Source organism: Agelaius tricolor, unplaced genomic scaffold (assembly GCF_023055355.1).
Source record: "Agelaius tricolor isolate 1412-34295 unplaced genomic scaffold, bAgeTri1.0.p SCAF_2, whole genome shotgun sequence".
NCBI lineage: Eukaryota > Metazoa > Chordata > Aves > Passeriformes > Icteridae > Agelaius > Agelaius tricolor.
This window is the reverse complement of record NW_027269262.1, coordinates 46,547,227-46,572,594: the sequence shown is the minus strand read 5'-3', so window position 1 is coordinate 46,572,594 and position 25,368 is coordinate 46,547,227. Positions and strand designations below refer to the sequence as shown.

General features: G+C 39.2%; 1 protein-coding gene across 7 annotated transcripts in view; it reads right to left on the bottom strand.

Annotated features, from left to right (window-relative positions):
• Positions 1–25,368, bottom strand: part of DLGAP1 (DLG associated protein 1) — a 401,400-nt gene that overhangs the window by 59,950 nt on the left and 316,082 nt on the right. For 5 of the 7 annotated variants that reach the window (XM_071417710.1, XM_071417688.1, XM_071417699.1 and 2 more), the window contains one exon: positions 5,285–5,425. The exons of the other annotated variants lie outside the window; for them this stretch is intronic. In XM_071417710.1, coding sequence (XP_071273811.1) covers positions 5,285–5,425 — 141 coding nt within the window. The remainder of the gene's footprint in view (positions 1–5,284; positions 5,426–25,368) is intronic. 7 annotated transcript variants of the gene reach the window in all.

The following is a 25,368-nucleotide window of genomic DNA, read 5'->3' as shown; positions in this document are numbered from 1 at the left end:
AAACTCCACAACACTGTGATCACTACAGCCAAGGCTATCACTGACCAAGGTATTTCAAAGCAGGTTTCCTCTGTTTGTGAGTCCAGCAGTGCCTCATTCCTGCTTGGCACATCTCTAATATTATATGAGGAAGCAGTCCTAGGCACTCCTGGAACTTGGTGGATAACATGAGCTGCTGTACTGTTCTTCCAACAAATGTCTGGACAGCTGAAGTCACCCACATGAAGCAGGTTCTGTGAACCTTCCACAGATTGCTTCAGTGCCCCAAATATGGCTTTGTTGGTCTTATTGTCTTGGTTTGGAGGTCAGTAGAAGTTGTCTACTGAAACATTCCCCTTGAAGATGACTTCTCTGAGCATAAGGGCATTCTGTAGGGCTTCCACAGTTCCTGTGGTTGACTTTTATGCATCAGAACTTCCCCTTGATCAAAAGCGAGACTCCTCCAGTTTTGCCCTGCCTTTTTGAAACAGCCTATAGCCATCCATCACAGTCCTCCAGTCATGTGGGCTGTCCCAATGTTTTTCAGTTATTTCTATGAATAACTCTGCTCTTGATGAAACCCTTAGTCCCTGGTGCCACTTGGGGCACCAGTTTCAATCTAAATTGCTGTCTGCTACTGTTTGTGTGGACAGAACCTACAAAGACTTTGTGCATCTTTCTCCTCCCAGCTGCTAAGTTTTACTGAACCTTTCAGACATTGAGAAGACATTTTAAACAGAAACGTATTTATGAAGTTGGGGGTACTGAGAAAAGAACAAACAACAGAATATCAGTGATGAATTTTGAAATCACTGGTTAAATTGTGCCTTCTAGCACACACAATCAATATTAACAGACTTTTTTTGAATATATGTACCTGAAACCCATTTTTTTCACTTGTGAATCTCAATTACGTGCAATTACTTACTAGTCTGATGTGATATTCCTTAGGAGATTTTAATTTATTTTAATGAAAAAAAAGATTCTGATTTATTTGCATCACTGCTTCTTGAATCCATGGAGTAAAAACAAAACATCTAAATAGTTTTTCACATTTCATAAAAACCACAGATTTTCTCCCCTAGTCTTTTGCACTTCAATTTTAACACTTTTGGCACACTTGTATCAAACCCACACTTTAAAATAAAATGTCTGTCAAATAGAAAAGAGCAACACTGATCAGGAAAGAAATTATGTTATCCATCTTCCAACTGCACATTGCAAAAGTTGCAGTTTCCTAAAATGGACAACTTTGAAAAAGTAGTTGACAGTTTAATTTTTAATTTTTAATTTTAATTTTCTGCTATGTTAATACTTGAAGCTTTATTTTTAATTTTTCATCAGTAATAAACACAGGAGTGCAAAGATGTCAGTAGCTGGGTTTACAAGAACTCAACACATAACTAGAGATAATGCTGCAGAACAACTGCAAACACACTGCAGCAAGGCCCTCCTCACTCTGCCCACAGCTGCATAGAGGGTAAGGCTGAGCCAGTCAGATGAAGGATTTGTTAGAATTATCACATGGCAAGCTATTAAAAGGTTGCAATTTGGCCCAAAGAGGTGACACAAAAAAAAAAAATTGTCATGACAGATTTGCCTGCCATTGGCTTTTTGAAGGTGAAGGCACACAATGACTTGTTTTTTGCTTATGGCTGGGAAGAAGATGTCCATGTCCTCCAACAGCCCTTGTCACTCACCTTCTTGATGCTGTCTGTGTCAGCAAGAACCACTTGGACCTTCCTTCTGGAACTCAGGGCCAAACAGCCCAAATGAAGATGAAGGAGGAAGACCAGGAGGAAGACCTAATGAAGATGAGGAGGAAGACCTAATGCCAATAGTTCTATATCTAGTAGCTCCTCTTCTTTCTATCCTGTTCCCAGGCCTGTGACTCTGACAAATGACTCATTCTCTTAAAGGGCATCACAAACTTAGAGAGCTTTCTAAATTGGTACCATCCAGATCCTGCTCTGCAAAGCAGGCTCCTGGGACATAGAGCTGTGACTTAGCCTGCTTGAAAACCAGCTCAGGCTATATGCTTTTGCAATCTGGTGATAATAAGAACCAGTAGTACACCTCCTAGGCCTCTTTTTCAGCCTGTTGATAGTTCTATGTGTTTAGTATGTAACTGGCATCAGAAAAAGAGAAGAAAGCCTATAGGGTCAGAAATAGAAAACACTCACTAAACCAGATGCATTGCAGCTATCATAGTTTCCACTTACTTTTGCACATCTTTAATAATAGCCAATCCAAAATGGGACCAGCTGACAGGCTGCAATATATAACAATTATGTTCATGTTTATATGTGTCCCTAGCTTCCTTCCCCAAATGTACACGCTTGAAAAGCCTCGTGTTTTGCAGCCTCACCCAAACATCTGCAATCATTTATGGACTGAAACAGCTTGCCATCTCAGCCTAGGTTTTTCAGTGCACACTACAACTGATGTCATTTTGTATTTTCAAAAGAAACAAATATGTTTCCAGGCAAACCACATCACAGAACATGCCACAGTTATCAGTTCAAAGAGCCTCACTGACTCAGCAGATAGTGCTGTGTTTCATCTAGTCTTCCTGAGGTCGGGCAGGGAAATGTTAGCCCAGGAATACACATCTGTGTGTATACAAACAGCTTCAGCCTTCAGTTGTTCTGTCCTTCACTGCCCCCTGAAATAATCCTCAGCAAAGCGCAAGAGCTGTCAAGTACACGCTTGGGCAAGGCTTTCATATGAATCACAGTGCATTCTGGATTGGGTGTGTTTTGTGTGCCATTTTAGGGATGAAGAAAAACAGAATGATAGAAATGGACGTTGTTACTGCCATCACAGTGCAATCACATTATTATAAAGAGGTCCCTTAAACTTATATACAAAAGTGTGTCCTGCTTACATTTTGTCTTTTCTGCAGCCAACACCAGAACTAGGGTGAGAAATGTACTCCCAAAGGATCCTGGAAAGTGGAAGTAAGACAGGATTCAGGATGGTCCATTTAAACCTTTGCTTCTCCAATTTAGCAAAAGAAGCTAGACAGAGTTTGGGTTCCCAAAGGACTCCTCATGGATCCAGGCTCCAGTGAGAAACACTGATTAGACTGGACACAGCAGAGGCAAGACAGAACTGGCTCTGGGACTGCTCCTGACAAACCTGAACATGGTTTGAGTTTGTAACCTCATGCAAATCCCAGGCTGAGGCCTATGAAACTTTCCTGATGCACATTCAGCTGCATAAATCAAACTACGGTGTTGTAGTAAAGGGGACAAGTGGATGCTAACAGCTCAGCATTGGCAGGCACTGATTAAACACTTTGATGACTTTGATGACAGGCTAAGAGTGATAAATTTTCATTAAGTTCTGAAGGCATCCAGTAAACTTGCTAAAGAAATATTCTTTACTGAAATGAGAGGAATAAACTGTTCAGGGGATTCAAAGGAGTGATGAGTTTTTAATATTTAAATCATTTGGATTTACCTTGGGTTAACCCATTAAATGGGTTTTGACACAGCTGAGATAAGGAAAATATGCTGTAGCAGAAATGTAGACATTGTATTTCAGATGAGATGGAAGGGCTTCAGTTTCAGAAGACCACAAACATCAAATGAAGTGTCTTAATACCTTGATGTAACAACTTCAGATGGAAATGAAGAAAACATAAAAGATGGCTGTAAGAGTCATTCAGAGTTTTACTCCTGGGAATCAGTCTCTGTGCTGCCACTGGGACTACTGTCCAGTGCTTCTCTTCCCTGTTGAGGAAGAGAAGTCTGACATATGGACACACACACTGACGTGACTAAAATAAATTTTTATCATAGATTATATGTCCTCATGAAAGGTCTCCAAAGTGTGGGTGTTCTTTAAAGTAGGCATTCAAAAGCACAGGTATCTAAAAATGTGTTATTAAAGGAGAGCTATATGAGCTTTACAAGCCATATTTTCCCAAGGCCAAGCTGATCTTTTTTTCCCTTGTTCTCACAATTGAAGATTTCTTTTCAGAGACCCAGATCCTGAAAGATCTTAGTGAGAAATGACTTGTCATGTTACAAATGCCTCCTCTGCTGTCCCTGCAACCTGCCTGGCAGAGCCTTTTGAGCTTTAAGGTAATATCACAGTGAATAGTTTTGAATGTAAGTCATGCTTGGCATTTCAGATTTTAACTGTTTATACTTCTCTTGGGTTTACACAAATATGACAGTTCCAATGTTTGCTGTGGCACTTTTGTCTTAAGAGCTATTTACCATGATTTTATGTTTTGGGTGGTGACAACATACTGTTTCAGGTCTATAAAACATTTTGTTTTGGCTATCTGTACTTAATACAGGACAGTTGCTACAGCCACAAGCTCCTGTGCAGCTTCTATCCATTCCCCAGCAAGCCAATGTTCTCCAGGCCAAACATCAGTATTCATCATAAAGGCTGCTGTAGAAAAAAGGTTATTTCCCATCACATCAGTGCTACAGTGCTGCTGCAGAAGAAACACTTGCACTGCTCAGGAGCTGTGAGCAAGTCACAGAGAAATGACACACGGATGTGTTTGAAAGTCTGTAATGGAAATGTCCCCAGTAAATGGGCTGTTCACAAAGGATCATTTCAGCTCCTTCCAGAGCATGTATTAAGGACAAGATCTGATGGCAGTTGTCTTTACTGGTAGCAGTTTCCCCTGTTCACCGCCCTTTCTCTCTCTTTCTTATTTTTTTTTTTTTAATTTAAGTCCATATTCACAGCACGGGTCCTGAAAACAGCTGTATTAATAGAGTTGGAGGGAGAAAGAAACTGAAACAGGACCAGGGATACTGTATGACAATATCATTTCTGAAGACAGCATGCTACCACTAAAGTCTAATTTAAGGTGTGCAGAGAACCTCTGACTTTACACTGACTATGAGAGTTTTGGCCAGGGAGTTTTATTTTCCTAATCTGAAATTGGTTTTATAAGAACTTTTATTTAATATTGTAAGAAGTATCAAATTTATACTGATTTATATTGATGTTTACTTTCAAAATGAGGAGCAATTAATTACTTTGCTACCAAGGAATCATACCTGAGTTCACAGAGGTACTGGTATTTAAACAGATTTGTAAAATCAAAACTACTTGAACATCTGGTCAGCATAGAGGTTTCTGAGAATTTCACTTATCTACATCATCAAATACCTAAATACAGTTCTTCTCTACATTCACATTGGTGTAGTTGAGGCAAGAGTGTGAACCCAGTTCTGTCAGAGTTCTTTTTTACCCACCAGAAGAAAAAGGTTGACTGCCTGGATAATTCATGTATGGTTCTGTTTTAATGAATCAACAGTTAAGCACCCACCTCTAATAACGCCCAGATCTTTTAAAAGATCTTGACAATGCAAGTCATCCACCCGGATGTATGAAGCGTCTTCTAGGTTCGCCAGTGTAAGAATGCCAAGATCCTCTTTTTGTGCTGGTGAGCTCTGTAAAGCTGACACACCTAAGAAGAGAATAGGCTCATCTCCATTAGATCTTAAACACCTGCAATAAAACTGTTAGGAAAAATAGTTTTGTTGCAGAATCCTTCACCTTGGCAGCATTGTGAAAGCCAGGGTTATACAATTTAACATTGGGCTCAGCTGGGATTTACTTTGATATTCATCAATGAAAGGGTGATTTTTACAGAATACCCCTTTGAGAATAGAAAATAGAGCTTTGAAGTCTTCTGCTGAAAAGACAGGTGAGCTGATCTTTGCTTCATATTCCACAGGTGACAGTCAGTGTAATGGCTGTGGAAAGTTAAGCACCGTTTCAACAACAGAAACTAAAAGCAGTCAGAGCAGAAGCATTCATTACATGCACGGAAAAAGCAGACAGTGACTCTCCACTTTAGTCCTTTGTCTTGGAAGTTCAGCAGTGAATTGGAGAAGCTTTCCACCTGCCCCAGCATTGTGTGAAGTGTAATGGAATTGGGTCAGTTTGCTCACTGAAATGCTCCTCTAAAAGATACTGGCATAGATTCACCTTGGGGCTGACTGTGTTTTCTTTCAATCAGTTACTGCAAATTGAGCAGTTGCAAGAGCCTCTCTATGGAGAGCCCAGGGGATGCACTTTTCCTGGGCATGGCCAGCTGAAACTTCATGAGCAGAAAGCAGCCAGACTTTCAGCAGGCATAAAATGCAGGTATAGCTGCTGAAAGGGCAGCCCATTTCCAGTATGTAGATAACCCACTTGCTTCTTTCCTATCTGTGTATCCAGATTTGCTTCCAGGGAAGTCTAGGTCAGCTGGGGAGATGGTTGCAGCCTGGTCATTTTCCACAAGCAGGACTCTGAGGAGCCAGGATTCTGAGGGTACATGGACTTTACCAGTCAAGACACAGGCACTCTGACCGAGTATCAGCCTGTGTGGATGGACCAGGAGAAAAGACTCCTTTAATAAACAAGTGAAAAAAGTTACTTCTTATTGCCTGCTCATCTGGCTCTTGACACTGAACTGTAAGGCTCTAGTATTGAGAAGAGATGTAAAAAATTTACTGGAGGGTGAGTGGGTGTTAAGCAGCAACTGCTTGGTACAAAGAAGCAGTACATTGAAATCAGCACTGAAAACTGGTGAAGAACACCAACTCTTTCAAACATGATTAGAATTAATGGTTTCACCGTTTACATTTTGTGGAGTCATGTCACCTGAACATTTTTCGTTGGGTAGAAGCCTCACACTATTTAAAATCCAGCGTCCTGAGGCACTCCTTTCTCCAGAAGAACAATAACTCCCTCTGGTGTTTGCCTGCTATTGTTACTGCCTCCGCCACAGCCCTGGGAAGCCGTGCCAGAGGAAGGAAAGCCTGCCAGATGATGTATGAACTATAAACATTCTTTCCTTAAGCGATGGCATTTTACACTTTGGGCCGAAAGGCCATCGCTTCCAGCGGGCCGGCCCCAGGGGCACTCAGGACCGGGAACATCGGGGAAGTGGAATGCCGAACTCCGCTGCTGCCGAGGGCTCATGCTGCCAAAGACTCATTTACATGCTCCCTGCATTTATTTAATTACATGAACAGTAGGCTTATTGCAATGTGTCCGGATGCTTTATTTGATGAATGCTGGAACTTACCAATCCAGTCCCGAGAGGGTTGGGATACACATAGGGATATGTCAAATGGCTGGATGATAGTTCAGAGTTAATGAATTGCTGTGCTCAGCTCTTGGGACAGACAATGTGGAACTGTCATTCAGCTGCAAACATATTTACAGGAATGCTGTCACAGCTTTGAGGCTCAAATCTGACCTACAAGTAAGTTACCAGCTACATCTGCAGGCAGAGGAAGAAAAATGAGATGCAAGAGAATTAAGCTCCTGCCCTTTGGGCTAGACCATATTGATCTATTGCCATAATAATGCTGATTGTAAATTTTCTTAATATGAAATTTATGAGATAATAAAAACTTTTAGTCTTAAATATATATTGCACAATAATTTTAAAGTACATACTCAAAATTTTTTTTTTCAGATTTCAGCTGCGATCAGATGGAAACAAATCTCAAGACAAGATGAAGGACACTAAATGTTTAATTGCCAAAGAGAAGAGGCTATTTTGATGGGATGTTTAATAGAAATTTCTTCCTGGAATCATTCAACTGGATGCTCACTCCAAACAGCCCAGAGGCTTTTTATATTTGACCTAAATGTCTGGATTTTTTCTCTTTTCTTCAGCATATCACGGAACAGAAATCTGTAAGCTGATTATTGTTGCTTAATTCTCTTCTGAATGAAAACATCTTTGCATATTTCAGACACTGCTATATAGAGCTGAAATCAGAAAAGCTGAAAGAGCTTGAGAGCTCAATCTAAATCCCAACTGTCTGGCTCTCTGGCCAATGCCTTGTATTATACAAAGTGTGTAACCATCCTACACCTTTGATGTAAAACAACTCTCTTTTAATGTGCTGTAATCTCTTATTCCCTTTGTCTCTCAAATAATAATCCTCTTGCTCATGGTAATCCTTAAAATCACATATGCTCTTTAAAGCTTTTCTTTTGGAAAGTATTCACACCCATTTTTCTGGGCACTGGCAACTAAATATTACAGACAACCCGATTCTTCTGACTTTGACCAAGACAATTGGAATTTTTTGTATTCCACATTTACTGCTTGGCTGGAACTGGGTCAACAAAATGAGCAAACAGTTTCTAGCTGTCCAACAGAACCACAATGTGCGGACTGTTTGTTTGGCCAAGGCAGAGGCACAAGATGTTTCGGAGAGTTAACAGGAAACAAGTAAAATGACATTTTTATTTGGGTTATAAAACAGAAAATGAAGTTTAGTTGTCTAGAATGATTGAAGAACATGTTCTCCTGGACTGTTGAAACAAGCTAGTAAAAGAAAAATTCTCACCTCCTAACAGTAATAATCAAGCCCCCTAGCACTGGCTCCTGGACACTTACAAACATGCTGCTGGCTACTCAAAGTTTCATTAATGTAAGGTTAAATATTTTTAGATATTGCCACCTTAAATCAGAGGTAGAGGTTGAGACTAGAATGACTTAATCAGATCAGCATGTAGACTTAAATGATCTAATAATGACAAAAGGTGATGATTAGAATGGAAGTCTCATTAGATCAGATGTAATATCATAAATGACATAAACTGCATTAATTGCAGGACAGGATGAATATGAGCCTAAGAGTTCAAAAAGAGAAATCTTTTAAAAGGTCTTAGAAGATCTTTTTAATTTGTTGACAAATGTGCACATTGCCATAAGGAATTTGTGGCAAGCTGGGAGGAGTTCTGGGGCACAGTTTCCAAAGATACAACAGCACAACCTGCTGATCAGACCACCTCATCTTGTCTGTCCAAGCCCAGCCAGTTTGCCTCACTCACTCCCCAAAAGACCAAGCACAGAAATTTCTCCAGGTTTGCTTTTTACAGAGAGCAGGGTCTGCTGTTCTGTCAGCAGGACAGATCCTGGCTCTACTCCTGATGTCTAGGAGCGTTTTACTTTTTTGCCCTTGTTGGAAGGTGCTTCCCCCCATCCCTGGGCATGGGAATTACTCATCCATAGCCCCTCTGTGTTGATCTGTCCTGCACAGACATGTTATCCCTCCTCTCCTGAGCCATCACAGGGAGGGATCAGTCCTGGGCTCTGGGTCAGCTGCTGACTCACAGCAGCTGCCCCGGGGATGATGGATACACAGACTCCAGCTGAACAGCACAGCTCTCTGGCGTCACTAACTGGAGTTAGTGTTTCACTGTGCTTGTCATCTGATCTTGTCACTACAAGAGGTTTAAAGTGGCTCCTGAAGTTCTGTGAAACTCTCATTCTTGGACAAAATCAAGGCAATTTTGCACTTCTTTCCTATAGAGCATAACCCGCACCTCATGAGTCACAAACCAGAACACACAAACTTCCCAATTTCGAGATTCTGAGGAATGGGATCTTGATGGTTTCTGAATCTAAGCAGCTTTGAACTTTCAATGTTCAGGGATGCCTCACAGACCTGCAGGTCCCTCTCTGCAGTGACCTGTGGGAGCTCAAAGAACTCTACCCAGGCGTAACAGGAACAATAAATAGTACCAATAAGCACTCCAAGCTGAAGTGGGCTGCATGTGGGAATCAGGCAGTACTATTTCTAAAAGAAAGGCAGGAAATTAGGCTCTCTTATGCCATTTCAAATGTTTACAGTAAATCAGCAAAATTAATGGTTGTAGCAGATAGAAACTTTGCTCTGACTGAGAAATTCACTGTACTCCAAGCAAACTAGCCAAATATTAATTTCCTTACAGCTGTTTTCGCCATTTATTTCCTTGATTTCCCAAAACGATGTCAGCTGAATTTTCTCATGAGTGCAAACATTTGTGTTGCAAAAAATAAGAAACTTGAGAATTTAATCCATTTTTAGGAAATAAAGTTAACTTATCAACTATAAGTGCTAATCTTCCCATCTCACATGAAATCCAGAAACTTCAGATAGATATAAAGCACTTAGGTAACTTGATTCTTTGCACAAAGATTTAGATTCTAAACATTGATGGCAAACACTTGTCAAAAGGAACCAGGTTTAATTTGGTGAGCAGAAAAAAAAGTGAGGTATAACACCAGGGTTACAAACAAGATACCTAGGAAGATGCTGAACAAAATTTTTCATGCAGATGTACCAATGCATATAAAAGAAGGAACCTCATCTCTTCCATTTCTCTCTCTAAGGAGGATCAAAAGCCTAGCTATCGCAGGGAGCATCCTTGCTTTCTTTAGTCCTCATCGAGGTGATGACAAGCAACTCTATTCTGCCAAACCTTAATTAGGTAACCACTTTCCCAGTCTTTGTTGGCAGTGTATTGATTAGACAAGCGTAACTATTAAATTTTGAAATATGTTGCTTCGTTCAGTTTCTGAACTTTTAAAATCCATGAGTTCACTCCTAAATCATTTTTAATGTTGATTGAGAAACAATTTATTGAGGTAACTATATATAAAAAAAATCTTAATTGAAATGAGTTTAAATGAACAGAAATTAAAAGAGAGGCAAATGAATTTAAAAGCATGGCATATATGCTAATACTATGAGAAAAAGAAAACTTCCATATTCAGATGGGAAGTTTAATGTTATCAGCACTCACAAGATTAGAATCAGAAGGTCTAGAGTAAAATTCAAGCTCCAATTCCCTTTTTATTTCAGTTTTTTTCATCAGTGATACAGGGCCAATAATCCTTACTTTTCTCATTTGTGAATTGTTGCAAGGATGAAAAATACAATGTCAATGTTGAGTACTATCATAATTAGTTTTATAAGTGGGAATGGAATCATGAAGATATATCATAAAAGTAAAGAAATTGGGTATTTGAAACCATAAATGCACAACATTGAACACATCAGGAAATAGTCTGGTGAGGTATAGAAATGAATCTTTTTTTTTTTCCTGGTAATGAAGCAAAATTTCACAAATCACCATATGATTTCTTTTTCCACATATTTCTGACTAAGGAGGTCCATTCTGAAAATGCTTATGGAACAATTTTTGAAAATTAATACTATCATAAGTGCAAGTATCTTTTGATGCATGTATGGCTAGAGTGGGAGATTTTCACTTTACAGAAGAGTGGTTGCATCGACAAAGAACAGGATTATGTAACTAGTAAAATTTTGTAGTTAAGTGAATTCCAAAGCAGCTAGTGATACATGAAAAAGGAAATTACAAAGTCCTTTTTAATTATCTCTCTGTATTAAAAAAAATTAACTGTTCTCACCTGGAGAATTCACAGAGGACACAGATAGCACAATAGTAGAACTAACTACAGAAGAAGGAAAAAATCTCCTTAAAATATTAAAATCAATGTAAGCTAAATTCATCAGTTTAAGATAACACATGACAAGCATTATTGGCTTATTGTTTGTCCAGGCAGTGAGTAGAACAAGATGGATGACAAACCTTACAAGTTACAGCAATTTATCAGTTGCTTATAAAATAGTTTAGCCATATTACCCTATAAAAGTGCATGTCTGTATATCAGAAAAGGTCTGACTTTGTTTTTTGAATCATAGACATCAGCTGTTTACCTCTGAGTCGATTTTTAGGATTCACTCCACTGACAAACATGGGAGTGAAATGCTTTGGAAACTCTGTCCCTTTAACTTTTTCACTCCTAATCTCAGCAAAACTTCACAGCAGCAAGCACCTGCTTATCATTCAAAACAATATTACTTAGTGGCCTTTGGCAAGTTTCCTTTCAAATTAAGTCAAAATTAAGCCTACATTTTCATTTATGGCTGAAACACAGAAATTCCAACTCAACTCATATTCTAGGAATTTCTAAATCAATATGAAGGCTTAAACTCCCATGTGATTTTTATGTTTAGGTTGCAGAAACAGGCACTGATGTAGTTACTCTTTAAAAAATAAACTCACCATCATCCTAAATTTTTTTCTTAAAAAAAACCTTTATAAGCAATTAAGTGAATCTGGAATACAGCATGGGTAACCTGCAGCAAAGTGTATGAACTGCATACACTATTTGCTATGGATGCTTTTTGTGAGCTGAGGATCCCTCTGTACATTATGTAAGAGGATAAGACCAAAATGACAGAATTTTAAAAGTGACTCTCAAACTATTAGATTTTGCATGCTGACATGCTTACCTGCATGGTGCTACACCTTTCTGTCCTGATTAAAATGTGTAAGAATGTTAAAGTGAACCAACTGCACATCAAAAGTATGATGTCCATGATCCCACAAGTGCTTGTGTACCAGCCATGACTGCTGATAAGAGATGGAAAATGCCTCCACCAGCTCCCTCAGTACCCTTGGGTGATCCCAGGGTCCTGTGTGTGTCTAAGTGGTGCAGGAGGTCACTGACCATTTCCCCTTGGAATATGGGGGTTCACTCTGCTCCCTGTTCCAGTCTTCCAGCTCAGGGCTGGAGAACAACTGATCTTACAAAGATTGAGTCAAAGAAGGTATTAAGTAGCTTGGCCTTTTCCTCATCCATGAGGATGTTTTCCTTTCCATTTCAAAGCAGTGTTAAAACCTTCAGTTAAGATATGCAGGTCTGCCACTATGTCAAATCCTAAGCTTTTAACACCAAACACATGATTAGTGTTGTCAGATCTGTCAAAATTCGGCAACTTCAGCAGATATTAAATGCAGTAGCACCGACTCCGTTGTCACAGCTGGGTGGCTGTAGCAGGACTTGTCACAGGACTGAGTCCCTCTGTGAGGTTTCCAAACCTCCCTGTTTCCTTCTGCTCCCAGAAGTCCCTTGGGGTGACCTTCTGGGCTTTTCATCTTCTCTAAAACACCCTGGGAGAGCTTGAGCACAGGGCAAGCTTTCTTGGTGATGGAGCAGCAGTGAAGGGATTTAACAGGTGGCTGGTGGCTCGACTTTCTGTTTAATTGACCATCCTAATGCTGTTGAGATCAAATTATATTGTTTACAGTGTGTTATGAAACACTACTTTGGACAGGCTATTTTTCATTATTACTGAAATCAAGTAACTGAATGCAAAGGACAGCTGTGCAAGAAACATATTTTGTAGCCAACACTGTATTGTATTACACTATACTATCAAAAGGCACTCAGTGAATGTCAGGGTGTGTAAGACTCACTGGCTCAAGTCTTCTGAAAATGCATCTTTCCTGAATCAAGACATATTACAAGAAAAATGAAACAAAAAAACCTGAATTTCAGTTTTCAAAGAATTTCTTATACAGTTGCTACATACTCAAATCTCTATGGACCCATTTGAAATCATAAAACCAAATATATATATATATATATATATATATATATATATATATATATATATATATATATATATATATTTATAAGACTTATGAAAGCTTTTCATGGCAGAAATTGATAATTTCAACTTTGATACACCAGGCTCTTACAGGATTTGAAAGAAGCAGCTGCACAGAATAATTAGGCAGCTGGAGATCAACCTTCTGCAGCAATATAAAGCTCTAGTTTCTGAGCCTGCAGGGATATGCGATATCAGATTTTAAGCAGTGACGTCTTAACATGCAGAAGAGCTGTCACTGCTGTTTTCAGTTTCAAGAAGGAAATTATTTCTGGGGGTAGAGCCAAATTTAAAGAGGAAACATTTTGGGGGAGGGTATTAAAGCTAAAGCTGGAAGCTCTTTGAAATGGCAAACATGTTTGAAACAGCAAAGTTTAAGCCTTTCTTTTAAACATTTCTTATCACTACTTCTACCTTTCCAAAAATACTTAACACAGGTTAAAAAGGTTAAAAAGGTTAAAAGGTTAAAAATCAAGTATTTTTGGAAAGGTAGAAGTGTGATAACCTGTTTGATAAGGCTTGCAACTCAATGCAAAAATTGTTACAGCTTATGGGATCAACTTTATTCCAGCCTTTTTCAGTCTCTGCATTTCTTTTAAAGAATAGCTTTTCTAAATTTGAGATTTTATTAGGATGACTGGTTAAATCTCTAGACCATTAAATACTGCACAGAGAGCATAAAAAGTGGTTGTTTACCTCTTCTGTGAGTGGATTTTTAGGATTCACTCCACTGACAAACATGGGAGTGAAACGCTTTGGAAACTCTGTCCCTTTAACTTTTTCACTCCTAATCTCAGCAAAACTTCACAGCTGCAAGCACCTGCTTATCATTCAAAACATACATGTCCCAACATTGGATACTGGAAAAACTGGGGGACCTCTCTGAGAGCTAGTCAGGTACTATAGGATTCCCAACAGTGCATGGCTGCATTTGCATTTTCTGCCTGTAAACAAACTCCATATGACAGTGGAAATGACTTATTAACACAAATTGTTACAAAATCCAAACACTGAAGATCCTAGAGAAAACCACACACAGAGAGGCATAAGCTACAATTTAAACTGAATTGAAACTGGGGAAAAATCAGAGGACAGATTAGTTATGAAGTCTATATTATATATTTTTCTGTATAATCAATATAGCCATTTATCTGCACATAATACATAAGTTTTCCTTGAGGATTCTCTCAATATATGCCCTGTACTCAACCTGTAAAAAAACCCCATAGCCTTTTTATGCCTTAACTCAGGCCATTTGGCTACTTCTTCACGAAATGGCTACTAATTCCATAGAGATTGGGTGCAGAAGGTGATCACCTCCTACGTGCAAAGGAGAGCTCCCTGTGACTTCACTTCTATCTCAGCAATTAACCAAGAAAATGGGCATCTCCAGCCAGAGACTTATGAAACAGGTTCAAAGCAGGCAGACATGCTCCTGTCCATGGCAGGGAGTTGGAACTAGCTGATCTTTAAACGTCCCTTCCAGCCCAATCTGTGATTCTGTGTCGCTCTGATACCTGCAGGAAATTGCTTGTTTAACACCACACAGGAGCTTTGTGTCAAATGCAGGGAACAATCCAGCTCCACAGGGCAGCTTTCGTCTGCCTTCCTGAGCAATTTTCAGTCACAGCTTCTTCATCAAAATGTTCTCCAGTCTTATTAGTTTCTATCCCATCTTGTTGAGTCACTTTGAATTTCCTTTGTATTTTATTTTAAAAGCCAACTACTGCAGGTCAAAGTCTAGTAAAATTTATCTTTTCAAGTTTAAAAGCTCTTCTGGGTCTTTTTGGGAAACTCACTATAAAGAATAGGATGAAAATGATCTACCTCAAAACATAACAGACTTGAGGTTCTCTCCCAGCTGGTCCCAGCTGAATGTCCCTGTGATCATGGCAGGTTCTTTTAGAGACCACAGTTTAACACTCTTCCTGCTGTGGCTTGCCACTTAAGTCTTCTTGCCTTGTCTGTCACTACCATTCCAATTTAAGTCCCAGGCTTACAAAAATGCCATTCTGTCTCCTTGTCTATCTCAAGAATCAACAAGCAGTTTATAGGTATCCTACAGGGTGACTACTTTGTCTTCCTGATATTTGCTCTTGCAGCTCCCCAAGAGAGTTGGCTTAGGCAAAGACTTGGCCCTGGAGTTAAACATCTGTTTTCCAAATTTTTTTATTTTAAAAACAAAGTACATCACCATGGCCTGGTACTTGAGAGGGTTTTTGCCCCTCAGCAAGTGAGAATGGTTTCGTTTTGGGAAGAAAAATATCTTGTTGAACATGTTATGCATTATCTTTCTCTTTTAAAGATGACCATGAAAGACAGCAAGTGCTTACATTCTGCCCTAGTCTCTTTATTAGGAAGCAATGCTTGCTACAAGCAGGACTTTAAGGAAATCAGGCATCCATACATTAAGTGAAGATCTCTGGAAGAAATTATTAGCACTTTGTTTTAAGTGATTCCCTTTGTTCTCACATGATCATATATGCATAAGTAAAACCAGCTGTTCTCAGGCTTCACAAAAGTGATCTTTCTCTGTGTGAATTTAAAAGGCCAGAGAGCTGCAGCACTGCTTAGTAGGGCTTATTGTTGATGCTAATGAAGAACAATTGGGTCAGAGGAGGAAGCAGCCACATCTTATTTTCATTATTGGTCTGCTGGAAAGCCGTGACCCACATTTGCAGTTACTTCCAAGAAACTTCTCATTTTATCCATTTCCAGTTTGAGATGATCCTTTGTCAAAAGCATACACAGGTATCCTTCAGGGAAATGTGGATTCATACTGCAGCTTTTTGCCTGGGACCAATTTGTTCACTAAATTGGGAGTGGAAGTAATGCAAGTTGTTGATGCAAGGAATGTAGACAGGAAAATCCGTTTAGAAATCTTTCAAGATTGAATAAAGCTGACAAATTAAAAATTCATAAAACTGAGGCACAACAACAGCTTTCAAGAAAATAAGCATTGTTAATACCAAATTTGCAAAGCTCTGCACTAGAACAGGCACATATCAGGTAGAGCACCTGTTGAAGTATTTTAATAGCCTTCCAAATCAAAAATGTCATTTCACATTCCTTGTTTCCAGGATCAGATGTCAGTCTCCTTGGAAGCAGGAAGTACAGCTGATAACATCCACTGTTTCACTTTCAACAGCTCTGGCTCATTGTGACTTCCCAAGCATTCCTGTTTTTCTAAACATTGTGAGAACAGTTTCCATTTTCGCACTTGAGGGGGGGTGATGGTACCAAGGCAGCTGCATGACTTCCAGAAAAGTGGAAGACAAAGGGCACCCTTCAGCAGTTCAGGCTGTGCTGCAGCTCACACTCAGCTGAACTGCACTGCTCAGAGCTGTCTGTCCTCAGTGCTATCTGCAGCTGTGAAACCCAGAGCTGTGCCTTGGCTGCTGCGAGCTCCAGCGTGGCAGGGTCACACATGGCAGCCCGTCAGGCACTCAGGCCGTGGAGGAACTAGCACTAAGCACTAAGCACACCTGCATGGTTTTGTTGTGATTTCACAGGTATCCTCAGCTGCTCAGCTTCAAAAGACATGAGATGAATAGGCTAACTTCTGATATACAAAGAGAATTATCTAGAATATATTTCTTTAAGGGCAAAATTCATTTTGGCTATGGAAATAGTTTTGCCTTCAGTGTGCAGTAAGAGTTTTTAACATTTCAGTTAGGGTACATTGAAAGAAAAAAGGAACTAGCCCATGACATTTTGGATATCAGAACTACACTCAATTCAAACTACTGCTATGATTATCAACCTAATTCTTGTAAAAGGAGCTGTATTTGTTTCAAACCTAGTTAAGAGTTTTGTATCTTGCGCTGGAGCAGATCCTTATGACCAATTCTGACCCATTAGCAAGAAGAGGGTTCCCTGAAAGCATCAAATGAGATAAATCACCACATGCAAATGCAGTTAATAAAAAACTCGACCCCGTGCCACACAGTTCGTGCATCTGAATGAACCATAGGCCTTGCTCTCACCGTAAATGTTACATTTTAAAATCTGTAAGTTGGAAGAACACAATATAATGTAATGGTACTGTATTTGTAACAACTTGTTCAAGAAGTGATTTTTGTAAAAGAACTATCGTGAAGTGGAGCTGAGCCAGCCAGATTACTGCCAAAGCTTCCTGCTGAATATGATTAGATAAAGGGAGAATGGAGACTGGAGAAAATTGATCCTCTCAGCAGAATTTGCCATAATTATATGCAGGATGGGGAATTAGTTATTATTCTGCTGTTAAAACCCTCAAGTGGCCAGAAGAAACGTTCTTGCATAATCTGCTTTTTCCATCTAGTCCATGTAAAATGAAGATCAAGTTAAGAAAAATGGAGATGTGCCTGACCAAGTTCTATAAAGCTGGTAATTTTTTCCCCTAAAGGTTAGACAGTAGAAAGGGATATTGGGATTGCCTTACCAGCACTTCTCCAATAGCCAGCTAACTTTTGTTTAACAGAAATTTTCATTTTAAGAAATTAAATCATGAATTTCACACATGCAATGCAGAATAGCCTCAAATGCTCTGGAAAGGCATCGTCTTTGTGATGGTTCATTGCCAGCCTGACCTGAACTCTGCCTCCTGACATTGTTGTGACTCAAATTCTCATGTTTTTACTAACACAACAGGACTGATTGCAAATTTCTGTTTTGGAAGGAACACATGGCTTGGAGCTTTCTCATTGCTGCCTTATGTAAGTGGAAATGGTGCTAATAGGATGAAATAAGAATTCAGAAAAGATACAGAAGATTCATTAACACAACAGGGAATAGGATATATAGCTTAGCAAGAAGAGGGGGATTGCCCTTGATGCTACTTGAGTGCCCTTGAGTGCAGTGAAACAGCAATGACAGAATGGTGGGAGGTGGGCACTGCTGGCCCATGGGCCAACAGATGAATTCGGTGACAGAGGGATTGTGAGCCCAGCTACACAAGTGGAATCCACCTCAGTGCTCATCCTTTCCAAAAATCAGAAACAGTTACATAATTATTCAAACTAGCAACATGGAAGAGGATCAGAGGAAAAGAAACAAAAGAAAGAAGCTGTGAAAAAGGACAGCTTGTTTGAAGGATAATTATATGCAGTTAAAAAGAACTAGGAAAAAAGCCCTGGTATTGTGTGCTTACAGATTAGCAATGATCTTTCTTTAAATGCAGTCTGTGCTAGTTATCCCCATTTCTTCCACTTCAGAAGCTGCAAACATGATGGTTTCATGGTTCATGACTGGGTGGGTAACCTTAGCTGCTGTATTTCTACAAGCCACCATATCTGGTCTGCTGAGATGGCCTCACTATAATTCTACTAATTAAAACACAAAAAGGAAAAAAAAAGGAAAAAGGAAATTTGATTTCCTAGTAGGGACCCAGAAAAATCTCTCAAGTTGCCGGAGCTGAAACACTGTCATCTCCTCTTCACTTCCTACTTGTAACCCATTCCCTTTCTTCAGACAGGAATGACACTTGTCTGCTGGAGCTGCCTTGTTTGTCCAACAATACATTGGACTGGGAATTGAAAGAGAGTTCTTCTTCAAGCTAGCCAGAAGGGTGCAACTGGGGGAAACCAAAAAATTAAAATATGGGCAAAATTAGAGGAAATGAGTGTTACAGCCATGGGTGATTAATATGCATATGCTCAGTAGGGAATGTTGCACAGCAGTAACATTATGCCATAATGCTTTTAGCAGATATAAAATATAACTATATAAATGATAGGCATCTGAATACTGTCTGAAGAGTCTGTAGTCTGACTTCTGGAGGGGTGTTGCTGGCTGACAAACTAAAAGATATCTACATTTTTCATAGGCAGCAAAAGATGAAAGATAAAAATCTATGAGACTAGATTAATTAAGGACACATCATTAGTTTTCTCTAAAACAGTATTAAAGAATGATTGGAGAGCCATTATCTGTAAAAATCAGAATAAATGTGCTAGGAAAAATGGTGACTGATTTGAGCGTCATGAGGTCATCAGATACAGTTTACTAAACAGCAGTTTTTATTGAGGAAATGAGACATGCCATTAGCTTCAGCCTGTCCCCAAACAAATCTTCATTAACTAACCACTTCTGTGAAGCATGGCAAACAGCTCAGTCTTGATTATTGTGGGAAGTCATCAGGGACTGCACCAGAGAAATCTGTGTAAATACAGCTCCAGGAGAAGACATGCCAGTCACCTTCAACAAATATTAAATATTAATTCAATGGAGTTAAATAGGAAATCTTCATTGAGAGTAGAGATGAATAAAAGTGTATGAAATAAAAAGTCTTTTATAAGACACATTTTAAGCAGACAAACTGATAAGAATCAGCAAAGCAGCTAAAGGATAAGTGGAAAGCTGACTGGCAGATGATGTGCATCAGCAGCACACAAGGCATTAGCAGGCCTTGTCCTATAAAATTATTTAATGACATTACCACTTTTGCAACATGAACTTATTTTCACTTAATCCAATTTGAGAAATACAACACTTTCCTTTTTTTGATGAAAAGCCATAATTTTATAACTTACTGCAATTTTAGGAAGATGTATGCTAATTTGGATTTTGCAAAATTTCTACAAACTGCCCCAGTAGAAAGATACCCACTTCTTCCTGATACTTTATCAAAAAGCAAACATGCACCAGTTTTATGTCACAAGTGAAATGTTTTTCATAACAATATGAATGAGCTAGATATTGCTGACGGTTTGAATTAATAATTTCCCTGGGCTTTTTTCTCCCTCCTAAGAAGCATATTGTCATGCTCCAATAATAATAATAATAATAATAGACTTTTCAGGAGAATAAAATTAGATGTAAAAGATGATGCCAGATTATGCTGATACAGCCAGTACACTTCAGTGTCAGAAGCTGACTGTGCCTCAGGCCCCAAATTAGTTAATGTCATGCTGGAAGTGAGAAAAAGGAAGCCTAGACCAGGTGGGTATGCCTAATCCTGCACCCATAATTAATGTCACATGTTCACAATTACCACACTTATGTTGTTCAATAAACACACTGGGGTTTTTTTTGAAATTTGTCGTAATTGACAATTTCAATTACATACATTTTGGCTTTGGTAAAAACTACTTTGTTCTTGTGCATCTGCATAGGCATTGGCCAGAATGCCACCCTAAAAGAGTTCCTGACACTTTTCCATGCCTGCTGGAGAGGCAGTTGTCCGAAGATGGAGTGAGGATTTTTCTCCACATCAGCAATAGCTGGCAAAGTTCATTGTTTGCCAGTTCTTCAAAAGATATGTATGCACCAAACAATGTGCAGAGGAGGAAATAACAAAGGGTCTGGGAGAAGTGCACATGATTGCAGTGCAAATAGAAACAACCCCTTTAATAGAGTCATGCTAGTATGCCATGGGTGGTCTTCTTTTATCATTGTTTAGCACACATATATGAAATATATATGAAACATGGTGTTATGGACAACAGGGCACCCAATATTCCTCCATCTTATTCTGCTGAGCATGATCTCCTTGTTAACCATGAAGAAGGAAAGATACAGCTGCCTGTTCAATCTCTTCCATTTATGGATGTGACAGAAACAATCCTGGCATTGGGTCATAAAATCAGTTTTTATTCTGCTGCAAATTTGCCTGCTACTGCAGGATAGGAGAAGTGTAAATTTACCCCAATGTCACTCCTCAGGATCTAATTTTTTTAGTAGCAAAATGAAAAAAAAACCCAACCCGAAAATCTGAAAAGATTCCCTGGAAATTGTTTTGCAAGCCATGTCTGTATTATGCCCTAGAATCTCATTGCCCAGTTTAAAATTTCAGCATCAAAAGGACTAGAAAAGTTTACATTTGTTTCTTCTAAAAAAATATCCTAAACTGGATTCCAACAGATTCATGCTCCTGCCCAGACTCCTCTGGTTGTAAAGGTACTGGCAGTGAAATAGAGGAGCCAGATGTTTCTGTGACACCAGGCATACAGAAATCATGAACTGATACTGTGATGGTGGCAGCTGAGGACACTCAGCACCTTACACAACTGGACCCTCAGTGGGCAAATTTTGCAAGAAAAGAAAGACATGTTTCAGCTTTGTAACTTAACAGACTGCCCTGGTCTGCAATATTGTACTTAATATTTTAAGACATGTATCTGCAGAACAGATGGGGGAAAGCATTCCCCTTCATTTGATGAAATTCCAACACTGCTGCTGTGGTCCCAAAAATTCCCACAGCTATTCAAGCTTTCTATCTAGTGCCTACTTATCTGTCATGTTCATTATTTTCCATTCACTAGTTTTGCCAGCCCTTTGAAGGCAATAAAGGGATTCTGGACACCATTAACTTGACGACCATTTCATATCCCTCTATATCTCCTGCCTGCAGGAAAACTGGAATCTCATCACAACCAGAAAATATGTTCCAAAATAAATGTCAAAAACCATCTACACTGGGAGCTCAAACAGCATCAATAAAACGTGCTGGACAGCACATCATCTTCACCTAGTCTACACATCAATTCATACATGATAAAGGAATAAGGAGAAGAAAAAGTATTTTGGAAAAACTCAGGTTCAAAGCTCCATGCATCTGTTTCTCACCATCAACTATTCACACAGAGTTACTGATTCTACATAATGAATGATTTTTGAAGTGCAGGCCACAATTCTCTTTTATGAAACTCTTCTGGACCTACTTTGCTACTCAAAATCTGTATTTTTCCTTTATCCTTCTCCTTCCCCTTTTGTCAATTCTTCTCATCTTTTTTTACTTAACCATCAAACTCTTTGCTCTTCAATGAAAGCAGACGTTGAATTAGGAAAAAAAATGTTAAGAGTAAAAACTGCTTTAATTGCTACTCATTTACAGATACACATTTTCTCCAGTGGTGCATGTCACCTGTAGGGTGGGCTATTGTATTCTATTAAATAAAAAAAAAAAAAAAATGACCACCCACATGTTTTCAGGTTCAGTTCACCCTACAGGTATTCCTTGACTGTGCTACCCAAACTCACAGGACATGAGAGCAACCTTTGCACTCAGTGAGAGTCTCCTTGGCTAAAGTAGCAGTAGGCACCCTCCAGAAGGGAGATACACTCTTCTGCTCTCAGTAAGCACTGACAGAAATAGAGAAAGGCTCTCAGGACTGCAGCACATATCTGAAGTCCAGAAAAGGGGACAACTGGCAATATAAACTGGATTATTGGAGGGAGCTCTTACTCCTAATGCCACGTGCAATCTGTGGAAGTAGGCGACACCGGAACAGATGTTGATATGCTGCAGGCTGAAGAGTCTGTGTAGACCAGGAGTGCCTGTTTAAGGATTAACCCTGCAGGTAGCTCATGTGAGGTTAAACACAACTGCCTATTTACACAAAATGACACTATGTGCATCTGGGTGAATGTGATGCACTTTTTTGGCTGTGGGCAAAATCCTAGAGGAAGATCTAGGAAGACTGAAAGATGGTGTTGGTATTGGAAATCTTAACTAATGTTGTCCTTTGTCCTTACTTATTCCCTTTTTTCTTTTTTTTTTCTTTTTTTTTTTTTTTTTTTTGCCTGAAAGGACAATAAGCATTTTGGTTTTAGCTGTGCATTAATCTAACTTCTAACATGATCTAACTCCCTCATAGCCACATCCCAAATAGGGCAAGACAAGCTTCCTTGGAAGCATGTAACAAGATGGTAACTGACTTCACCGAGGTCAGAGCATGCAGCCCTACCAACCCCACTGTCAGAGCTTCCAACACAGATGCAATACTTCCCTTCACCCCTTCTCCATCTCTGGAACCCTTCTACTTTTGCTTCCCCCTTTTTAAATAAAAGACGCAAATGGTGAAACGTCACATGGGCGTTCAGGGGGCTGTGTGAGGCAAGACAGTGTAAGGCCGTGGCACCAGGTAACAACTCGTTCTGTCACTTGGGTGCAAATTCCCCATCATGGAAAATGGAAAGCGGCAGGTTTTCTTAGGACTTTGTGAGACAGTTAGATTGAGGCCTATGGAGACTCAGTTGGGTTTTATTCATAGCTTGGTTATTTTGGTCTAGTAGACCCTGATTTTTTCCGACACAAATATTCATAATTTTATTTGATTCGTTGTGAAGTTCAGAAGGAAGTTAAAGGAAATTGAAAGAAAAAAAATTCAAAACAGAAATAGACTGCCAGCATTTGTTTTACTATCCTATTACAATATTCTTACTTTCATCTAAACCTTCCCAGTGGGATACCTATCTACATTTTACTTTAGCTAAAGACAGAATTAATTTGAAAATTGTTACAAGAAAGAGAATGGTTATCAAGACACCATCATCTTGACTGTACAGAGACAAAAGGTAGGCATTTTCCTCAACAGAACAGGCAAGAGATCTGTCACAGTAGAGGGTTCTGTGGTGTTATTTATTGTTTTTTAGGTTTTTTTCCCTTCTCTGATAGCTTAGCTCAAATCCTTGATCAAAGCAACTAGGAATTGTTCAGCTCAGATGGCTTACTGCATTTTAAGTGGGATACAATTTAGCCCTCTCCCATCTGACCAAAGCTAAATTCAGTAAGGGAAAACAATTTCCAAAGACCAACACATCCATTTGCCCCTTGAGAGGCCAGACAAAGGTTGTGGCATTAGAACAGATTACCAACATCTGCCTACAGTGTGCTTTTCATAAAAGGAACTGTTGAACTCTGATGGCAGCGAGACAGTTCCTCTTTGCAAAATAGCATTAGATATTTTCCAGATCCCAGTATTTTGGTTGCATTGTGCTTTTTATTGAGCATTGTAAGAAGCAGTGCAGTGAGACTGGTGTAATAGCAAGAAATAAAGAGAGTAAATCATATCTCTGTGTATACTTCAGAGGTTCTGCAATTTTTTTTAATGTGCAGTTTTCTTTGCCGCCACATTTCCTTTGGGTTTGTCTGTCATATTGTTAAGGAAACAAAGCAGTGTTTGTTTCAAAAAGTGGTTAATAATGTATGCACCCTATAGTCTTCCATAGCTTCAAAGAGCCAATTACTTTTAGACTGTTGCATAAATGCATATTTAGGAAGCATGAAAATGTGCAATTATTTACACTATTCAGTACCTAATACATCATATTTGAGCTCCAAAATGGGAATTACTGACATGATGAAATATAATGGCTCCAAATAAATTGCTGTACTACAAGAGGGGCCCTGTAGAGCTGTACTCATTAAACACACTTATTAAAAATTCTTAGTTTTTTGAAATCAAAAATCACTCAGTCACTTTAAAAAGCTCATCATCACCAAGTATTTCATCTGTAACTTCTTGCAAAATCCTATGGCTCAAGAGAGCTTTGCAAGTATTATATATGGGGAAAACCAAAATATTGAGGTTTGTCTTAAAGGAATGATGTGGAACTTAGTGAAGGTGAGTGGCAGCACCTGGCTGGAGATTGGACAGTAGCACAAACTAAAAAGAAAAACCTGAGTTATTTTTACACACTGCCTGTATTAATTAAGCACAGCCTCTTCAGGAAAGAGGCCTAAGTCCTGCTTTCCAAAAGACAACTGTAGTTAAAAGCACAGGAATCTATTTTAGGAAAATGGCAGGAATTATTACTCAAAATGTGATCTCATTATATAAATTGGGGCATGTCTTCAGTTACTGATTCAGCTCATTTCTGTCACTGCCATCACAAGAACATTGCAATGGAAATAAGCTGGAAAAAAGAAAGATTCCGGTCTTTGTTGTATTTTTCCATAAAGGGAAAATTTAATTATTCACTCTTGAGCTAAGGAATGATGTATCTCTAGTTCTCAGAGTTCTGAGAATAAGAGCAATGACCAGTTCCTGAGAACAACATTTTGGGATAAAAGTTATATTGCCCTCTCACAATTTACAAATGAAAAACGACTGTGGTTTTATTTTATTTTATATCCTGCTACATATTCCATCCATTAGTTTGCAATTACAAGCTGGTGCTGCTATGGGAAACCTGCTTCCTTGTGATGTGATTCCAGACATATTTCAAAGAAGGTTGGTTCCTACTCTCGTGTTCAAGTCAGGAAACTCTGTTCCCAAAACCACAGATACACAAGGCTGCTGAGTCAGAGCTGCTGAAATCACATCAGCCTCGTCCTGAGTTTGCTCTTAGGACACCAGACCTGAGCTAAACTGCTGCCCCTGTCTAAGGCAGACCTGTCAGCCAGCCCAAGCTGCTGGCAAAGGGCAGACTTGCCTTGCAGCAG